At 45.9% G+C, this 22,580-nt stretch overlaps 1 protein-coding gene across 1 annotated transcript; it reads left to right on the forward strand.

Moving 5' to 3' along the window:
• Window positions 1-20,757: 20,757 nt before the first annotated feature.
• HOO65_110061 (uncharacterized protein) lies at window positions 20,758-21,057 on the forward strand (the record flags this gene model as incomplete). The annotated part of the gene is made up of 1 exon (XM_071001741.1): window positions 20,758-21,057. One exon carries the CDS (start codon window positions 20,758-20,760, stop codon window positions 21,055-21,057), a length of 300 nt encoding a protein of 99 aa, XP_070855771.1.
• Window positions 21,058-22,580: the final 1,523 nt, after the last annotated feature.

The following is a 22,580-nucleotide window of genomic DNA, read 5'->3' on the forward strand; positions in this document are numbered from 1 at the left end:
CACAACCCATCTGACATTTGGAGTCTTGCTTTTTCTCCGCTATATATCTACAAAATCTACCTCCCGCCTGCAAGATTCGCCCTCAGAAGCCTAGCCGCCAGCTTTGTAGCGTTCTCTAGGCATAGTTCCTATTGGTGGCTGAGTCCCCTTTTAGCCTGCCGCAGTTCGACACTTTGCATTTTGACATAGCATCGTAGTAGCTAAGCTGAACTGGGCATGGCGCTGTTTGAAATCGTCATGTCCGGAATATGCTGCCAGTCTCGTGGCGGCGGTGTCTCGGTGTTTCTATGTCACACGGCCCTTGCGGCGCTTTTTTCAGCAGCTGAGGGGTTCTATCCACCAAGGTGGCCTATATTCGGGCTGTTGTCGGTATCCATCTGCCAAAGTCAGTTTGAATGCGTTGTTTCTTCGGCGCCTCGCCAAGGCTAGAGACATTGCTATCCCCGTAATCAGGAAAGATTTGATTCGCAACCAACCATGGCTAGCCAGCGCTGCAGGCTATGGCACAATCTTGCTGGACGTCAAGAATCTTTATTGTACGGCGAGGGGTAAAGGAATCTAACTAGGGATCTACTAAAGTATGGAGTAGTAGACTATGTGTACCAGGTCGGCCAGGTCCTACCACTTGACCAACTTCTATTCTCAATTACGAACCACGGTAGCCGGTCTACTGCCTGGTTATCTGGGACGCTGCAGTGCTCTTATACCTTAGACTTAATAAGGCCAGCTACGATCCCATTCATTTGATTGCATTGTGTGTTCTTCATGTCTACCTACTGTTTTTTTTTGAAGCAATGCAAAAGTAGACCTCAAGCAGGAACAGCTGGCTCATGTCATCTTCAAGTGCAACTCCTGGCCGGTCAGCAGCTACAGGTAAGCTGAGATTTCGAGCGTCGCCTGTGACTTTCATGGTCCGCCACTAGGTCCAGGGAGGCTCTCTACCCATCGCAGACCTAAGATTGACCATCTGGTGTTCTCAGTCTGCGGCGACCGCTTGTAAGCTAGTATAAAAAAGCGCGAGCTTTTGGCACAGGGGTAGGTTCCGGCCAATTACAGCGGTTTCACCCTTGTGCATACATGGCTGGTGCAGCATGATTTCTTTCTTGCTAGTGGCTAGGAGCAAAGCCCCCTTAGCATGTCCTTTAGAGGTCTCTGTCGACGTCTCCATCCGATTCTGTAAAGTGACCTTCTATTGCTTTGCCGTCTGCTTTCTCGCTCTTGCTAGCCCGCCGCTGGCATTGGCTGCGTTGTCCCCGGACGCCCAGAGTTCTGTAAGCGCTCCTTTGTGTCTAATGGAGGCCGTGACTTGCCTCCCCATGTGGCTTGTGAAAAGGTTATCTCACCCGGGCCACGGTTTAGCCTGAAGGCTAAAGACGGATATCTGAATGGGATATCTGCAGGCTTGGCCGAAAATTGGACAAAATACATCAGATCTCGGTGCTGCTTGAGCGCCATGGAGAAAACAGACAAGAGCCACAGCTTGTGCGGCGAGCTGCCAAGGCTTTCTAGTCGTTGTCACCAAGATCTTGGTAGCCTCTCTGCATGCGATGATGGTTACGTGACCATCACTAGGAATGTCTATCTGTTGCAGCATAGTACAGAGTTGGTGTAGATACACATAAGAGCAGGCTCTGTCTCACCCACTCTTCCCCCCTCTTTCTCTCTCGCTCCCTGCAATAACGAATCTCTTGTATTCTTCAAGCTCACGTAGCTATCTACATATGATAGCTCCTTCATCTCCATCTACAGTCGCTGTTTGACGTCGTGTTTCTCCCATCCTCACTCTGCCCTCTGCCCTAGCCAGCCTTTTGCTACCAAGCTTTCCTCAGCTTGCAGTTTCCTTTCTGCAGGTTTATACCAGCACAAGCATCAGCCATGCTTCCACGGACTACTACTATGAGTTGGTATTTGCGAAGTGGGCTCTTATAGCACCCGGGCGCCCAAACATTTCGCTAACTCCGAATAGGAGTGTGTCTACCGTTGTGTCAGCGGGCGCCGCAACACAACTAGAATAGATGGCGACTAGTTTATTTCGGCATTAAAGACAACGCATCACTCACAAAGCAATACAGGAGCGAGAGGAATAATGAGAAGAGGCAAAAAGAAAAGAGAGGAAATTAGGAAGAAGAGCTCGGCTTTCGGCCTCACTTGGTCCAATTTCCTTTTCAGACAATAGGCATCAGGGCTAGGGAGGTTTGGTTGTATTGCTTCGAGGCGACCTAGTGCCGGCTATTATACTATGACTTGTTTATATGCACGATTTATTGCCGGGCCTATTCCACAAGTCATCCAAAGGACGAAGGCTACCTAAAGGTGAAAAGCATCTGCTATGTGGAAGGGAAGCCCTACTAGATGCATGATTCATAGGGACTCTTAACCTTCTTTTACTCTAGAACTCAAACCATACACTTCCGTAAATATAGCTTGGCAGGTAGGGTTCCTGTTCCTCCCTACACTTGCCGTAGGACGTGTGTGAATTTTGACATGTCAAGCAGTTTTTCAAGTTAACTCCATCTATAACACTAAACACTATCTTGAAAAGCATCAGAAAAGCCTAGTTTCACATCTTACACTGTGCTATATTGCATGGTTGAAGCGGTGTAAAGCGTAAAGGCTTCACAATATGGAACACTGAAAGACCTGCTTACTGATGCCCTCCTATGGCCTGAAATCCGTCGTCACTGGCATACTCCAGGCTGCCATTCGGCGCACTGCCTAAGCCAGCCACCCTGCATGCGGCCTATGCAATCTGCGCTGGTATTATCAGCCACCAATGGCAGTTTGCCCGAGTAGCAAGGCAGCTCAGTTACAGGCTGCTGTCCTGCGAGGACCTATTTGCTAGTCTCCATGCACTCCCTAGTGGTCGTGCGCTATTTTCATACACGGGAGTGGGCTGTCTAGCTAGCTTACGAGCAGCATTCTTATATTGTCTATGTAGCAGCATGGAGGCAGCAGAAGACAGTTTGCATCGGATAGACTTAATACCGCTCGCATTTATGCTTTTTTGCACTTCCAAGCCTTACATGGGTACATACTGCTGAAATTTAGCCTCCGAGTCATAAGATGGGGTGACAAATGGCTAATCCTCATACCCCAACCCAGGGCTCACACGTCGGCTATTTAACTCCGACGCGCTAAATCTAAATTACTGGCTAATTTCTCATGTCTCTTTTCTTGGTCTTGTTCTCTGCCAAGACTGAAGCTTGGCTAAGTGGAGCTGATATTTTGGATGAGTTATAGACTTCATCAAGAGCTTACAGTCAGTAGAAATGGAAACCAGCTGCTAGCAGATACTAAAGTGACATTCATTAAATGTACCTGGACTGTTCTTCAATCCTGCTACATACTCGTGTGTTCATCACGTCGTGGTATGGTACTGCCAAGGATACAAACAATATCTTCACAGATGCAAGAGAGAGAACACGGGCCCTGCGCCATGGGTAAGAGCCAGCCGCCTATCTAGTGAGTATGGCGCTAGCCAGGCAGCGGGGTCGCATCTTGGCGCTCTACACAGACTTAAGATTAAGAAACAACGAGACTCTACCAGAGTTGTAGTCTTAACCCCGTCAATAAATCGCGCTAATCCTTTACATACCCATGAAGGCTGGGAGCAGCCGCGGCACGTACTTCTTAAAACTTATAGTGTATTATGCCTGTGCAGCCCTGGTGGATGATGTCTCTTTTCTTGACCAGCTTTTATCCCCAATTTCTTAGAGCCGGTGGCTGCTTCCGGGGGCCCAATAGGTGCGTGCACACGGCCGGGCCCCATAGGTGCACACTGCGGGCCCAATAGGCGCACGAGTACCCGTGGTTTTAAAAGTCACACGGGACCCGTGGGACTTGCGCAAACTTCCACTTTCGGCACCAACACGACGCGTAAAATCGCAGCAATAACGCTCTTCAACCATGGAGAAGTAGGTAACGCAATAATGGAACAAGCCTGGATTGAAGTCGTAGCTTTGTTCCCTGACGATTATCTCCCACCTGCTTATACACTAGATCATTGTCATGCCTTTGTCATGAGGAGATCTACTAGGAAGAAAATCCGGCCGATTGACAGTTACATACACCTGTGATAGAGCATGTAAGCCACCTGATGCTTCGAAGAGCTGGCAACGCCAGACTACTACTCGAGGAGGTACCCACTGCCTGTTCTCAATAATATCAAAACGGTCTCTCGATAAGGATATCGAAGAACAGCAGTAGATAAACTTTTGCATTATCGCCAACTCGCAATAGAATCTATTACTATTTAATAATACAACTTAGATGTCTAATTGATCACAGTACTGTACTTGATTATTGTGATGTGTGAGCTGTGCCTAAAGTGAAAGATTACGCAAGTCCCACGGGTCCCGTGTGACTTTTAAAACAACGGGTACCCGTGCGCCTATTGGGCCCAAATACTTACATAATCTCCAAAAATATGCATCTAACGTAGTGTATATGAAATTAATGGTGTGCTATCACACACCACCAATTTGATTTGAATATGTTCAAGAGAATTCCTAGTTGCACCTAAATCTTCAATGCACCACACACCAAGTAATTGAATCAATCACAAGGCAAATTTAAGAACAATCTAGCCAATAAAACATACCCATACTTTACAAGCTCTCTTTTATCCTGAGTTCACGAAACTCAACTCTGGGCCTCTTGTACTGACTGCTGTATATAGCCTTCTTCCCTTCCTCTGCCTCCTGTGGTGCCTCCTGTGGTGATATGGCCAGTTTTATTTGCCATGTTTCCCTCTTTCCTTTGGCTTTAATTGTCTCCATATCCTGTCGATCCATCACCACAAGGCTATTGCTACACTCTCATTGACCAAGTTGATGATATACTGAGGCAGCTGTATGGCCGGAGCCTTGGTCTGGAATCAGCTGCATAATAGGGAATTGTTATGGGATGATTGTCTGGCGTTTATAGACGGATTGGGACAATGGAAAGACACTTATTTCACCTTCACTGAAAGTTGCAGTCTTTCAAGGGCACCCACGCTCACATTGAGTAGCTTCTGGCTGCGGAATTAAGAAGTGTAGAAATTGGTCCCCGGTGATTTAACCATCCAGCCACAATCTGACTTTGACCTTTGCAATGGCTTCTTTGCTGTTTTGTTTTACTGGAATTTTATAGGCACAAGATAACCCATGCTAATTTGTAAAAAGGCCAAAATAAGAACATATAAGAGGCATAAAAGTAGGCAGACCTGAGTCCTATACACCTGCGATATAGTGATGTTGCTTAGCAAGAATATCACCACAGGCATATGTGACCTCACAAGGGATATTATATTGCCAAGTTAATTTGCGGCATGACTTTATGCCATGCACGTCTTTGGCTTAGCAGCTTCTGCATCAAAAGCTTTTTGCTGATTGTGTAAAAGCTCTTGAATAATATCAAAAACCTCCTTCAAGTCGCCAGTACCTCTCATCAAATAGCTTTTTAGCTCATGACGTGCTGGCTCTGTTGGAGAGATACTTCATTGGTTGTAGTTTCTGATATTCTTGACAAAACAACCTGCCCACTCTTGATGCGCTGGCCAATGTTGACATTTCATAAAAATGTAAAACTATTTGATTGACTGGACTGTTGTCAGATCAGCTATGTTGTTCATGAAATTACTTGGTCTATAGGGCATTGGACTTTTAGGTGCAAATAGGAATTCTATTCAACACACTCAAACCAAGTTGGTGGTTTGAGTGTGATAGCGCACCGTTAAATCCATATACACTATGTTAGATGCATATTGTTTGGAGATTATGTAAGTATTTAATGTTTACGTAAGCGCACAGCCGGAGCCGGCGCTGGGCCCCTGCCTCCGGCTCCAGATTAGTAATTGAGTTAGACTATTAGCCCGAGTACCCTATCTTCCAATTTAGGATGGTTAACGTGGTGAGTAGTTGAAAGTCTGTGCTCATGAGAATGTTCTATGCTGGTGTTGGGATGTTGCCTATTATTGTATAGACTTCATCTATGAACTTAAAGTGGACAAAGAGAGGGCGTTTGACACTGGTGGCATTACAGTTTTCTTTGGGTGAACATGCAATGGAGTAGAGCTTGCCTAGGGTACAACTCGATCAAATTTGTGTCAGGATCCCTCCCAGCCCAATGGCGCAATATAGCTGCGCTTTGTCATAGACTCAATGGATGCTGACAGTACTGCCGGTTCAAAGAAATACACCAACATCAAGTGGGCATGACCCAAACGGATCGGATGTCTAGCTATCTGGTGGCCTGGTGTCAATGGCCCTGGCATCTATCCAGGGGTGGATGGGCAGAATCAGAGAGGAGTTGATGAACGAATAAGACAGTATGAACTGATGCACTCGTAGTGAGTGGACACAGGCTTTTGTTCCTCCAGTTGCATAGCATAGGGTTCTATGCAGGGAATCTCATTACTAATGTGCTAATTCCAAAGTGTAAAGAAGGGATGGTGTAGCAGAGTGCCTTTTCTATATTCCAGTTGCTATTATAGCTAGCTTTTATCCCTCCTGTGTACCATGCAAGGCCTGTCCTTGTCGTCTTAGAATGACAAGTGTGTTATTCTGGGTTTTCTCCTGCGAGGACATTGCACTGGGTAAAACTGCAATAACTGTACTGTTTTTAGCAGGAGGGCTGCTATTGTTGTGGATATGTGGTACGTGTGTTGTTGAAAGGACATGTATTATTCATGGACCACCATGTGTAGATTGTTTGTGTTTTCTCAGAGGCTATATTGATGCGCAGACATACAAACTTGGACACACTCCCATATGCTAGACATGTATATATAAGAGCCACCCTTGCTGCTCTGGTGTTGAGTGTTTCTTTCTATCCATCACCAGCTACAACCTTCTCTCCTTTCTCTCATACAGCATACCTTTCACGCAATCCTCAATCTGCCACCTTTTTTTTATTTTCTATTCCAAACCTACTTCCATTTCTACTTTACTCTACACTACTTGGCAGTTCTCGGTGTATTTACTATCAACACATAGCAGCTATGCAATTCTGGGCCACTATTTCACTTCTTGCCTTTGCAGCCAACACTGCCATGGCAGCCCCATATCCCAATGACGACGGGGATGACTACCACGATTGCTCGTGGTCAGGCAGCACCTGCTACTGCTACGATGCCAACAACTTCCACGTAGAGGCTAATGATGCCTGGTGTTCATTCGTGGATAAAAACTAAGCGCCAGTTCGTTAGAAGCCAGGAGGAAATGGTAGCATAACTGGAAGAGGGGGGAGAAAGCCACTGACACTAGATGGGAGCAGGCGAGAGAGTGGATTTGCACTTGGCCAGCAATATTTTGCTATTGACTGTTGATTTAAGCATCATTTCTAGAATATATCATCTTTTGTAACTTGTACACAGGCGTCCTACTATTTAAATTTCCACTCTCTTGTACAGAAAAGAAGAAGAAAAACTGGTTGTGTTATGTTCCAGGTGGTTGGCCATTTTTCTTCTTGAAGCACAGAAGCCAAGATTTCAACCTAAATGTGTAATCCTCCCATAACGGTGAATCCTGCTAGTTTAATTAGACTTAGAACTTTAATGTTTCAAATAATGCAATTAGTTACACAGGCCTAATTATGCTCATACCTGAGTGTTAAAATCTTTCACTCCCTCAATGTCTGTGTGACAGTGCACTGGACTAAAAACAATAGATGTTGTTGTGTGGCACTGTGCACATTTTGAGTGGTGTCCCACGCCCCCTGTGGCTGAAGACCCATGAAAGCATTGACATCCTACCACAATCCCTCAAGGGTTGGTACACACAGAAATTCAGGCATGGAATGGAGGATAGACAAAACTTAAAAGAGATTAGCGATCTATGAATAAGAGATCTACTCTAACATTGGAAAATAAAATTACTCTTTCTCTCCCTTTTGCCTTTACATTTTGCCTCTCTTACATCCTATCCCATGCCTTCTCTACCTTCTATACACTCTTGGCAGTGTTGCAGCACTGCACACCATGCAATCAGCCAAGGATCTACCAAACATGGGGCAGGTCCCCCACAGCAGCCTGTATTGAGAGAGCCTTTGCTATCTGGATAAGCCTTGGGTGAATTGATAAGAAATTGGCTTATTGGAGAAAAAGAATATGGATACAAGAATTGGAAATAAAGGTTAGCCAGAATCTAAACAGTTTGGAATACAAGAGAATTGTTGCTGATGCTTAGTTTTGAACACTCAAAAGAACAACTTATGTGTTAGGGTCTGCAACCCATAGAGGCTTTGCCTGAGGCCTTTTCCTTAGACACAATCTCCATGAGACAGTCTATTCGTTAGGGCCTTCCTTAGACGCAATCCCCTGGAAAAGGCCTATCCATTAGGGCCTCTCTCAGACCATCCCCCTGGAATGGTCCTGATGGTCTAGACTGTCAGCAAGAAACAGTTCCTCTTTCCATTAGTATAAAGTAGTGTAGAACCCTGCATCAGCTGTAGTATTAGTTAGTTCTTTCTTCTTCAACGATTGTTTCTGTTCTTATGCCAATACATCCATTAGTTTGATTCGCTCCCTTACATTATAGCGATAGAAACCAAGGAAAGAAAGAGAGAAGATGAAGGAGATCCAAGAGTCGCAGGATTCCCCTTGCTAGGGGAAAAAAGCCACCCTTTTTTACAGGGTCTTCCCCACCCTCTGTCTCTGCCCTAGCTTCCCCCTACAATTTCCACAGTGTAGGCGCCTGGCCTGTAATAAGAATCAAGGACGAATTTCAACAGTTAGGGTTTTCATGTTGCCTTTGCACTGACACCCTGTCTTATTATCTATCTCTGTGTGGACTTTCACTCAGGAGATTCTATATCTGGGGTCGTATTACCTTGTAGCTATGTAGTTGAATCTCTGCACTGCATGTAAACATTGGCTTGGCTGTGTGCAGCAAACCCTTTTGCAGAGCTTTGTCGTGGCAAGGCGTCTAGATTGAGTTTTATACTATCCTACCGAGCCTCCCCTGGCATTCCTATCCCTAATTAGTGATCGCCTGAAGGCAGGTTACGTAGTCTTCATCTAATGGGGGCTATCCGTTTAAATCTCTAGTGTCTGCAGATAGCAGTGGCACACTTTGCTTAAGCTTTTTCTCACAGCCATAGTCATTAGATCGTTGGGATCCTGCAAAAAGATCTTTTACTTCAACATCGCAGCCTCTTGCTCAGAGGGGGGGGGACCTGGTAGTGGCTTGGTTGAAGCGTCTCGTTGCGTTTTAATTTTTTTCACTCCGCATTTTCTCTCCAGTTTCTACACCAACTAGACAGAACACTATGTTTGTGGGATGCAGGAGAAACAAATGGCCTACACGCAAAGCTGAAGACACTGAAAATGGATGGTGTCGCATTTCGCTCCCTGCTTCAGTGGGCACTCCTCTGTCGCTTTGGCTGAGAAGGCTGCATCCCCGCTGCATACTGCTATCTCAACATCCTGCATCCACCGCGGCTATTCCTAGATCGACAAGCTCAGGCCCTGTCTTTCCTTTCCAAGGCACCAAGAAATAAGCCAAAAGGCACTACAAAAACAATGGACCTTGGAGCTGGGAGCCAAGCTTTTGGAATCCATAGGCATGCCGTCCTAGTGATAACTCCGTTCGAAACTGCATCTCACATCATTTGCGTGGTTGGTGGCACTGGAATTACTGTAGCTTGCAGTCTTGCACTTTGGTAGCTCAACCCACGGTTTATGCAGCCCAACACTTCATTCGCTTGTGCTTGAACGGTGCGGAACCTGGTATTGACTAATGTTGAGAAGTGGCATGAACTTGAGAGTATTATCAAGTCAACACCAACCTTGACCCTTACAGCACATGTTAGTTCGTGTAGATCTTAGGGTCCAGGGTTACATGACAATCTGACCCTGACCCTGCTCTGAGATAGACTTACGAAGCGCCGGAAGTGTGTCACAGAGTTTGCTTCCTTCTTCATCAAGCTTTTAGAATCAGAGAATCGACATACATTTTTAGGATCGCTATACGTACGAGACCCACGTATCTATATGCATCAATGTGAGTGATTATAGCGCTTGTTTACTGTGGCCAATAGCTGCAGGGTTACAACTGCTGTATCATAGACGCAGGCGTAACACCCACATTCGCAAAGCGGTAGGCTGGACCCAGCAGTGCCTGTCGGCTAGCACCGAAGCTTGATTGTCACATAGCAAAATGTGAGGGTTAAGATGCGACCTTGCGATAGGCATAGAACATGCTGAAAGAAGATTGCATCTAGAGTGTCAGAAATGTTGATGCAGCAATTTGAAAGGCGATGATTGCCGTATGTGTGGATAGCAGCTTGGCCCTCTTCGAAGTCTCACTACTTGATACTTTATCTTGTTGGAAGCCCTGGGCCATCATGCTTTTGTACCTACAGGCTAGCCCTTTGCTAAAGCCAACAATGTTTCCTCTATCCACCACGCGTCGCAAGATTCACCCATCCTCTAGCCTAGGCTATATGAGCTTCATAGCTACTTGTAGCTGCTAATAGAAATAGTACTCGCTACACCCACAGACATCCAAGTGGGCTATCGCTGGAGTTCGTGATAGCCTCTCTGGCCTCTAGGTATGACGTGACGTCAAAGATGCACATCCACGCCGTCTTGTCAAGAACACAGAAGTACGGCTTTAAATTTGCCATCTCTAGCGTTTCCAAAGATAGCGCTTTCCACTAGAAACCACTAACAGGAGTGTTTGTCATGACTTGGTAGAGTCGCTTGATAGTGCTAGAAAGCGCTGTTTCCAGAACATGGGGACAGTTGAGTCCACAGGGTCTTGACGGAATGCCACCTCCAGCGGAAGCTGTCCATAGCACAAAGTTAGCGTGTGGATCAACTTCTTGGGTCTTCACTAGACTGACCTCATTTCTCTAGTCTCTACACACCCATGGTGCACCGCCAGTTTACACTGCCTTTACGTGAAGCTCTAGGTCCTGTTTGATCTAATCCCTTTGCTATTAACCTGGATATCCCTTGACAATATATCTGAGGAACTAGTCCTCCGTATTTGCCGCGTCTGGATCATCTCAGAATAGAGATCCAGATCACTTGTTCTTCTAGCTTAGACAACATCAGCGAGTCCCCCTTGACTGAGATCAAGTCTCAAGATGTGAAATTGGGAACACTTTTTAGGTGTCTCTAGCAGAGATAGAGAAAATAGGACGCCTGGGCTAAGGAAGTCCGTCAAAGCTGTGTAGCTCTGCAGAAACTCTTACATTCCCTCCTCTCTGTATGCTAGTAGAGATAGAAAACATAACTTGGATAAAGCGCCGTTGTTTCTGGTATCTTTTGTTCAAGACATCGCCGACACGCCAGGACCTCTCTTTATTCTTTAATGGATTGCCAGCTTGTTTACTCGGTAAAGTATCCTCGCAAGGTAGTCGATAGTCTTGGGGACTCTTCGCTGGAGTTTCTAACTGTCATGCATCATATACCCCGCCATATGCGCCTACATTTTTGTTCTTCTTTTGCTGGAAGTTTTTTGATGGCATTGGCTAATAGATATTGTAACCTCGCCAGTTTTGTATATACCCTGTCTTCAGGAATGCACGCATATTTGGCTAGAGGAACGTGTACGATGTTATTCTAGATTCACACTGAGACGACCGACTACAATTCAATGCACCTAGAAAGGACTTGGCACATTATGCCCCCCCCCTGGCTGACAGACGTCATTGTGCAGAGGTGAAGGCAACCTTGCTGTTGATGTAATTATAATGTATAAAAATACAGTTGGCGCCAAGCATACAAACACTACTAGCAAACAAACCTTTATGATACCGAGACTGCAAACTTTAATACGCGCTGTAGTTAGTTACACAGGTACAATCATGCTCGTATCTCGTACTACAATACGAGTCTTACAAACCTTCTATTCACGAATATCCCACACTCAACCCTGTGTGACGGCGCACTGGACTAAAATCAGTGCACATATGATCAAACTGTAATAGATCTTCGCACACAGAGTTGCTCTCTCCATCATGTCTTTTCCAAGTCTTCCTGCTGTATGCTTTCTATATGAACTCTTTGGAGTACTACCCATTTTGTGGGTCTTGAGCCACATAGGCATAGATAGGACTGTGTCTGTAGCGCTATATAACACCAACAAATGTGTGAGGTTTGACCGTGTTAGGAATGGTTGGCGTATATGTGTATTTAAATTTTATCTTGAATTACAGCCTGTTGTGCAAGATTGAATGTAGTTGGGTTGACACTGAGCAAACCCCAGCGCAAAGTTCTCTGACGTAGTTATCCAGTGATAGTGATGTGAAGTCTCAGCCACACTGTGGCTGTGTCACGTGATTGAGCCACATAGCACTGGAAATGCTCAGTCCTGGGAAATTGTGTTGATAGACTAAATTGAATTGCCTCATGCCAAATCACCACAGGTTATGAGCCCTTACCTTCATCGAGCCAAGTACAATACATTTTTAGATTTTATCATCCGCTACACACAGCAGGGTCAATTTGCACCCCTTAATTCCTAGCTTTCCCAATATCTGTTCGATACCCTCAGCTAGAGGACGAGACCGCTCAGTTATTAGTAGCTGAGGAAATCTGGTCTGGATCAAGGAGCTGAACTGATGCTCACTAAAGACTATTTTCGATAAGGACGACACATTAGCTGAAAACTCGAGTGCCATGCATAAAACAAGAAAACTCTCTCAGAATGCGACGGCGAGTGTTGCTCTCTCCGAGATAGTGTCTCATAGGCTGACCGCTATCAAAGATTTGGGTAGTCTGGTCCTCTATCTCAAGCCCCGAGTTTCTAAGCTCGGGATGGAGGCGGAAGATGCGTCTGTTTTTCTGGCAACACTCTTGTATTCTCAGTTGGCTCCCTTCGATCTTCCCTTGGCGCAAAGCTTATTCGAATGCAGTACTCCGCTTGCTCTCTTGAGGCGGCTGAGCGATCGGGCAGCTGAGCTCATACCTGCGGAAGTACAGCAAGAGTGTGGGTTCTGTGGAAAGAATGGTCATCTGGAGAAGGTGTGCAGGAAGAAGAAGCGGAAGGAAAAGATGGATGAGGCTAAACAGAAAGCTAGTGCTGAGCCAATCCCGAAACTTTCGAGTGTTTGCTACGCTGGGGAGATCTTGTAGACTCCGGTGCAGACACGTCAGCTTTACCGAACAAAGATCAGTTTTTTCCTCTTACCCGCCTTCGACCAGCTTTGCTCAAGAGCTAGGTGGCATAAATGTGAAATGTTTGGGTCGAGGTAGTTTTGAATTCCCTGATGATCAGGGTGCCCTCGTTAAAGTTGAAAACACCCTGAATCTTCCTCGTAATGAACCCCTTTTGGTCTTTGGTCACCTACAATTGATTAGATACACGTAGAATCGACTTCCTGATCGCTGCTTTATTCTAGATAGCGACCAAGGCTCTGCCCTATTGACCGTTTCGCGGGGAGGAAGAATATAGTACGACATATGTCCCAGGGTCACATCCTTGAAGGCCACAACAGACTGGCATCGAGTGTTAGCCCACATCAACAATCATTATGTACAGGGTACTCTTGCACAACACGGATTGAAAGCTATGCTAGATAGCGGAAGATGTCAATCTTGCATCAAGGCAAAGATCACTCAGAGTCCAACTCCCACGACTGGGCTACATCGGTCAAGGCAAGCACTTGAGCATCTTCGCCTAGATTTGGCCAGAACAGTGTTGTCAGAGACGAAATTGGGCGCAAGGTTTTGGGTTGAAGCCGGGATGGCAACAGTATGTATCTCCAACAGAACGTTGAGTACACAAGGAGCCTCAGGGTTTTGTTTTCTACCCTGCACAATCCCAGTTTGCAGCCGAACGATCCAGGGAAGCCATGCTCACAGCTCTTCCTCCCACCCGCTGCCCAGACTTCCCTGAATACGCCACGACCCCACCCTCGTCAAATCCCCCAACTTACAAACCTTTGCTGAGGACCGGGTGGAATACTAAGACTGGTACTTTGAAGCGAAAAACAAGATCCTAGTAGATGGTGAAGCTCAGAGTTCACAGAGTGCGCAGATCACCTACATTTATGCGTGCTTGAGAGGAACTGCGAAGACGATGTGCCGGCAGTACGTAGTCACACTTCGAGAGCAGCCGCCCCCCCAAGTCTCGAAGCTTCTTCAGTACAAAGACAGGATGTACAAAGCCCGAGTGCTCGGGAACACCTCCTAGCCCGACTACAACAGCCGCAAGGCAGTACGCTGCTTAGGAGGTTTTTCCCTAAATTCGAAGGCCACCTAGCCCAAGTAAGAGAACTCGTATCGCCAAATGATGCCGAAATTGCACAACTGTCAAGCGTCTTAAGCCCACAGCTCTGCACCCGCATGTCCTTATCTGCCGCTGAAGGACTGACTTTGGCATTCTTTTTGAGTGTTCAAAACTAAGCACCGGCGACAGGGATGTCAAGCTATTGGGCACTCACCAACATCCAAGCATGGACCTAGAGGGAACGAATCCTTGCTACTAGGATATGACGAAAATGTTGATGGTTGGCCAATACATCTTGTGGGACATTAATGCTAAGAAAGTCTGGGTTACTGAATCTGTGCATTTTTATGAGAAGATTCAACCCAAGAATCCAAAACAAGAGAAGGTATTGGGCCAGGCTGAGGATGGCGATATATCCAAAGAATGACGAGATCTCGGTAAAAAGGTTTTTGAGAGAGAAGAACCCGCGGACAGCGATCAGGCGAATAATGAGGTAGAAATGTCTGAAGGCCGAGGAGAAGATCGGGGTGGAGAAGAACAGCTATTGAAACCCTTTTCTGAAACAAAGGCGATAGCGAGCATTGATACGACACAGCTAGACGCAGTCGATGCAATACTGAATGTCCTGACTGAATCACTGCATTGGAAGATCCTGAAGAGAAGGCTCGCCGAGGAGTTCGAGATGAGAGAGGATCCACCACCAAGGCAAAGGATCAGAGTGGCACGACCCAAAAGACCACGATATGGTTGTCAGAACCTTCTATGAAACTTGATCAAGCCATCTCACATCCAATGGAAAGTCAAGAACGGAGGCAGGCTATTAAGAGTGAATTGGAAACTTTTAACGAGTCTGGCACTTGGCGATTTGTTCCTAAGCCAGGAGGATGAGGTCTGATTGACAATCGATTTGTTTTTGCCAAGAAGGATGACCTCAATGGAAAACTTGAGAAATACAAAGCCACAGTGATGGGAGGGTTCTGGTAAGAATACAGTGTGAATTTCTTTGCAAGTTTTGCATCGACTCTTGGCAGCGCTACACTGAGACTGCTCTTAGCAGCTGTACGCCAATATGACATGGGACGTCATCGGGCGGATTCGTGCAATGCGTTTGTGCAGTCCAAGATCAAGGAAGTCTTCATCAGACTACCAGCGAATATCGAGTGTCCTAATGGAATGGTTGCGAAATTAGATCGCTAGCTACGTGGGCTGAAACAAGCAGCATACCCATGGAATGAGGACTGCACTGGGTACCTTAAATCTGCAGGATTTCAGAACACAGCCATACAACCGTGTCTGTCATTTTATGCAAAACGGGAAATATTAGTCTTGCTATGAGTTGACGACATAGCCATACCCGCGCCAAACACCAAGTCTATCAAGTGGTTCAAGCACCTATTCTCAAAGAGGTTTGTGTTAGGGCTTAGAAACCCCAGCTGAGCTGAGCCTGTCGTCTATTGCACCGAGAGAATCGACCATACCATGCACTTGAGCATCATCGGGAAATACTTGTTCTTGCCATTAAAACATCCACGCAGTGAGATAGTTTGTAGTTAAGGACTTGGATGAAACCGCTCAAATCATTGGGGTACAGGTCTCACGAGATAGGCCCAAGAAAAGACCGTGGATCAATCAGAGGCAATACATCCAAAGGATGGTGGAGGGTGTGGGGTTCGATGAGCGCAGATATCGCGGTTTAGTGCCGAGAATAGAAGACGGCGAGGCAGAACAAGAACACAGTGGAACCAATAGACATAGTTCGCCACGCACACTATCACGGCCTTCTAGTTAGATTCCTTTTACGTCCCATCGAAGAATAAAGATTCCATACGTCTAATAGCATTGCGCCTTTAACTGCAACAGCAGAAGGTCCCTAATTCGCACACTGGTGGGCAGTTGGGGGGATATTGAGCCAGCGCATGGAGATAAAGGGATCTTAGACTCAAGGAATTACCAGTCAGTACAAGGGAAAATAACGTAGCCAGTCATAATGACTGGACTAGACACGGCATTTACAGTGTCAAGCCTCACACAGACATCTGTGAAACCCACAGACAGGCACTTTGACTTTGGTGAAGTAACGAGAGTGCTACGCTACATGCGTGACACTGCCAAACTTTCCATTTGCTTCGAAGTACATCAAGAGGGTATGGATATTGTTGGATATAGTGGCGCTGACTATGCGAATGCAAATGATCGAAAGTCAGTCAGTGGAATGGTATTCACTGAGTTGGGGGAGCGGTAAGCTGGAGCTCGAAGAAGCAAGCAGCAATCGCAATGTTGAGGACAGAAGCCCACTATATCGGCCTAGCACCATGTGTGAAGGGAGGGATACATCTCCGACGGCTACTAAACAAAATTCTGGAGAGCTTCCAGACAAAGAGTGAAGAGAGCAAATAATGTTGTCCATCACCCGAGAGTGTTGTAGATCGGGAGAAATAGCGTATCTCTGCTGGAACATCGTCCAACACTCTCTGACAGCTAGCGTATTCTCAATGTACTCCAAGGTATCATTATCCAACCCCTCGATACCTTATATTAGTTCCCTTTCCTCCCACCCCTCCCCAATGTGCAATATCTGATTACCTCCGAACCAGTTCATACGAAACAATCTGTGGCCTAACCCATGATACAAGTCTTCTTCCCCCGGGGGCCTTGAACAGATGAGAATGCTAATGCACTTGAAGTTCCTGATCATACTCCTTGACCATTTGTCTTAGTTCAGATGGGTGAGTCTGGTACATGTCACCGAATCCATAGGTCTCGGTGTCGTTTAGACCGATAACTCGAGGGTGGTAGATGTTAGCTGATTCATGGCTTGACTTGGGGACATAATTGACTCCGCAATGTTTTTGGTGTCGAATTTATTCCAATCTATTGAACGGACATCAGAGAGCGAATGTATGTGGTATACTCGTGTAGAGAATTTTATGCTAGGGTTACTAACCCGAGATATACGACTATACGATGAGGTACAGAGTTACTCCGGGCCAAGCTTACTGAATTGTCATCCACTGCCTTGTTGGTAGATCGATGTTAATGAGCACAACTAACCCTTGGAAATGGAACAACTGGAAGTCCCAGACATGGAATCATTGTAGACTGTATTTGAAGCTCTTGACGCAGATGGCATGAGCTTTTAGGTGAAAGGATGGTAAAGTTTGAGAAAAATGCCAGCTAAAACTTTGCTGCAAAAGCTCAAAGCGATGCTGGAAAGATGATAGTAGGTACTGAAAATGCATATACTGATGCTGGAACAGCCTATAATCTGCACTGACTGCAATACATTTCACACCAGTCAAAAAGCTTGTAATGCTGACACTGCTGGCGCCATGGTTGAACGTCATGCAGGGCCTACATCAAAGCTACGTCACAGTTTCACCGTATTATAAATGCCAGCTCACTCGTATAGCTTGGGGTACTCATTTTTCCTTGCCTCTTTGATATAAAGTCTCTGTTTCGCTCTAACCCCGTTCATGCGACGTATTCAACAGGCAGTCGGGATAACTGAAGAAAAGAAATCGTCGAGTTTGTAGTAATATTAGTCAGGCTGTAAACGTTCATTATAAATTTGCAAGAAAATGCCAGGAAGAATGCAGAGTTTAGATTTGGTTGCTTACATGTTGTATCCAGTTGTCATTCGTATTAAAAATCAGGTGTCCCGCCGCCGTTTGGATTGCTAGTTGTGCATGCTGATATGATAGCAGGGCCTGGAATCGTAAACGTTTTGCTTTGGTTGCTACATACGAGGGTACGCACTGCCATTCGTCAGCGGGTTGTTTACATTTTTATGCATCTTCACTAGCATGTGTTGATATCCATACATCTACTAAGCATTAACCGCAAGGTTCAGAGGCCGGCATAATGGGCTGCGCTTGTCAGTAACTCAAATCAGGGCCACTAGGATTGCTGACCCTGACCTGACCAAGTTTGGCCAAACGTTAGGGTTAGTACCTGACACAAAGGGCTTTTTCCGGGGCCAGGTGCTTGGTTTAGACACTTGCGTGATGGTTGAGATACGCTCTTCAATCAAGAATTAGATAGACACATGAGCAATATTAATAATCATTTATTTCTTCTGCTTCTCATTTTAAGGACATTCAGTGGGTCCTCCTAATATGCATCGTTAGCACTGAACAAAGCAAGAGGCAGAAATGGCATGTGGAAAGATACAAGAAGAGGTAGAGGACCAAGACTCAACTTGGCAACTATGTGTAGCTACAGGTGAAGCTTTCTGTTCGTCTCTACCACTCAAAAAGCTATTGTATGTATGCTACCTTTGTGTTCCCTCCGGTACTACAGTAGCCATGAATGTTGGTTTCATATGAAAAATCAAGCAGTTGTAGTGGTAGTTTATTGTTAGACTGGCAGAGGGGGTTAGAATATGTAGAAAACACAAAGGCAAGTTCTACGCAAGCCAGTTTACGTATGAAGCCTAAGCAGCCCTGATCACTACATACTAGCTAGGTAGAAATTTCACCACCTTCAACTCCATATCCCATACCGATCTCGCTACATCGCTCCGCTCTTGAACATCTCTTATCCTATCACGCCTATTATGCCTCCGCCTGACACTCACTATACCACACGACAGTGTGGCTTTTTCACACATGAGTAATGTGCTAGGGCTGAGCCTGCGATAGAGGATAGACAAGCCTCACAAGATTGTTACACCATACTATGCTAGTAACTTTTACTCATTCGGGTAACCCAATCAGTGTCGTCCCTTCCTCTTCAATGTAGAGTTTTTGACTACTTCCAAACCTACTTGTATAAGATACTACAGGTGGCCCGCCATACCATGCGCCTGGGGGCTGCTACTGCGCATTTACACCTGAAGGCAAGCCTCTCATAGCAGGTCCAACCGCCTAAACCTGCCACTAATTGCAGGTGGAATGTAGGACATATCATTGAGAAGATGCCATAGAATAAAAGGGAGAACTATTTGGCTTTAGCCGCAATTTTGCCCGGCTTCTTTTCTTCCAACGCTAACTAGCAGTGCATACCTAGAAGGAGTGGTAGGGAGTTTTAGTTATGTTATTGCTAGGTGAGTTGATGACAACTATTGCGCTGCTATTAGCCCACATAAATACGCTTTATTGTGAGGCTCACTCTATCAACAGACCGAAGGGCGAAAGCGCCTTTAAGGGTAACGGCAGTCTGAGGGTGAAAACATCGTCTAAGCAAAGTCCAATGAAGTGAATAAGCTGACAACGAGGGCAGAGATAAGCACCTTCGCTTTGATAGATTGCAAAGCCTGTGTCCGTGTCCTTGCTTCAAAGAAGCATGAAATCAATAATGGCGTCAAATATGAAGTTTTGTCCAGTCCTCTCGGCTTTCTCTTATTCAGGAGTCTAAGATTCGTATTTCTGTATAAATTAAACGGTAGGTGGACCGCCTCTTCTGATTCAGTATTGCCCCTAGGTACATTATACAGTTCGCTTGTGAGTTTTGATATATTCGGCACTTCCTCAAGCTTGGTTATACAAAGCGATAAGCACCATCTAGAACAGCATTGAAGAATGCTAATTCCGGGCTACAGACTGAGCTATCTTGCGTGGCTGAAGCTAGGTCAAGAAGCGAGGCCTCAATATCTGGAGCATGGGAAGGCCTGTCTTCTGATGCTCTTCAGTGGCTGGAAACTCGCCGCCACTAGCGTACTCAAGGCTACCCACCGCCTGGCCAATCGCTTTGCGTGTAGCCTGGATTGGCATTATTGCCTGCTAATGGCAGTGTGCCTAAGGGGCATAGGCTGCCTAGTTATCGGCTGTTGTTCTGCCAGGGCTTTCCTGCTGACCTCTGCACTCCTAAGCAACTGTGCACTATCCATTAGGCTTCCCACATAGCCTGTGTTTATGACTTTGAATAGTGTCAAGAACAGAGGATGCAAGAAAAGTCTTCGCAGATGTAAGATAGAGAACAGATGGGCAAAGCTTAGCTAGCTAGACTACGGGTGAGATCCACTCTAGACGGGATTCACAAGCACCAGGATTCCATCCACGTCAGACTTTCTGCCTGAAGTACAGTATTGACTCCGTCCTCGCATTTCTGCCGAAGCCAGGTGCAGTCCCAGCACGTACCGCACATCATGTGAGATGTAGTGATCTGTCAGGGTAATACCAGTGGATGATGCCCCGGTTCTCCGTTTCTTGGAGGAGGCTGCTTCCGTAGAGTTTAAATTAGTAAAAAGGGTAAACTTGAGCCTGACATAGTTAGTGGAAAGTCTGTGCCCATGAGGATTCTCTATAATGGTGCTAGGAGTGCTGGTTATTATTACGCAGGGTCCACCCATGAACTACATGTAAGAGAAAATAGAGAGCGTATAATTGAGACTAGTCCCATTAGCAGTTACATACACCTGTGATAGATCCCCGCTCAGCCGTCAGAGCATTTCGCAAGAACAACAATCTTGACTCCAACGAGGAAGTCAGGCTAACTCCCAATGATGAAGCTTGGGAAATATCTTCCAAAGCCCCCCCCCCTTACTATAAAGAAGCAGCTAAAATGATTCCTGGCTCTGAGATCGACAAAATCGTTTTCGAACACAGAATCGTAAGAAAAAAGCACCGGTTTCCCGAACATGATTCATCACATCATCATGTTCTCGTTCAAGAACATAAGGCCTGGCAACGAGAACACACCTGTCAGTCTCATTGACAGGCAGGCGGCTGAGCTTGCTGCTGAGCGAGACCTGAATGCTGCTATCGAGGATTCAGGGAATGCTCGACAAACAGAGTTGGAGGCTATTCGACAGACAAACTTAGAGGGCTGTTCATCTACTGTTGCGTGGCGCTCTAAGCACGCCTCAAACGTGACTAGCAATTATGCAGAAACCCATGCATTGTGGCGGAACACACACAAGAGTATCAAAGCCCTGAAGGTCAAGTATAAAAGCTAAAGAGCTGGAAAGATGAAGTTAGTCGAAACTAGAATTCTTTAGGATTAATTGAAATTTATTTAAAAGACATAGATACAGATCTATTCAACATCTACTAGCTCGCGCGAATCCAGCGGGGAGCAAAGCAAGCTTGGGCATTGCCCCAGGCCCCATTTCGAAATCTATCTAGTAGTCTTCTTTGCAATTCAGTTCCAAGGGCGGGATGAAGACAAGCGCCAATCCTTGCAACTCCACAGCTTCAAAATTAGCATGACTGCCTAACCATGAACGCTGTTTGAACAGGTAGTTATATGCGACTGCTGCACATCACCAGCGCATCAATAGTTGGACTTTTCCGCACGTCATTGAGGCGTGGAATCCAGGCATTCACAACCCTGCTTTTTGATCTCCAACACAACAGATTTAATATAAAATGTAACAGAACACGTAATTAAGCAAAGCCAGCTGCTGTGTTATTCTACAGTCGTCCCAACGCCAATTTGTCTTGTTGTCTATTTATGGCCGGCCTTGCCACATGTAGCATATTACTTTTTGTTCTCGCTAATGCCAACCGACCCGAGGGGCTGCTTTCTTAGTTTGAGACCGGCCCGCAACGACACTAATGACAGTCATCCTCCGCCTTATTCCAGTCCAAATATGCCATCATCTCCTCCTTGGTTCACTCTCTCAAACCAATTGAAGTAGTACAATACTTCAGCCGCTTAGTTGCACATGAAGGTGCTGGTAAAGGCAACTGGCTATCATGAGGTCGCCCTCCTGAGCAGGGGCTGGCTGGCATCATAGTTCTTAAGAGTAATAACATAGGATTGAGAAATCATATTTCAGAGCAATGACTGAAGTCTTCAACACGACGAACATCCCTTCCTTTGTATTCCTTTGTGCAAGGATCAGCCATATGATTGGCCAGTGAGAGAGGGACATTGGCAGAATTCCGAGAGCATGGAATGCGCTGACAGAAATCTTTCCAGCCAATCAGAGTGCATAAGATCCGATGCCCACATAGTAATTGACTAGGTGTAAGAGGGAAAAGTAAGATGCATGGCTACATGACAGCGCAAGACTATTTATAAAGATCCTAGATCCATGGACAATGCCAGCCAGGAGGGATTTACCCTGTACGCGTTTTATTTTGAAGGTAGCAAACGAATACAATACATACGTGCTCACAAGCAAGGAGCTAAGGCGAATAAACAAAACAGATAAAAATGGACGTGGTGACATGGGCGCTGACATCAGGTGTTTCTTCTATAGATACAAAGCAGCACTGCTGAAGACAAACTCCTTCTTACTCTAGCCTATATTCCAGACTTCTGTGTCATATATTCCTAATGCTTATTTCCATTCTCTTCTTTTCCATACCCATGAAGGCTGACTAGGGAAATCTTAAATCCGTCTAAATCCGTATGGCCTTGTAGTCAACCACACAAGTACGTCCGTGTTGTGAGCTGGCTTGGCCAGTGCTTGGCACTCAGCGAGACTGGCGGCTTCTTTGACATGACCACGCAGAACTACCGCGCGGCGCC

The sequence above is a fragment of the Ceratocystis lukuohia genome, assembly GCF_044167205.1.
Source record: "Ceratocystis lukuohia strain C4212 chromosome Unknown Supercontig11_pilon, whole genome shotgun sequence".
NCBI classification, from domain to species: Eukaryota; Fungi; Ascomycota; class Sordariomycetes; order Microascales; family Ceratocystidaceae; genus Ceratocystis; species Ceratocystis lukuohia.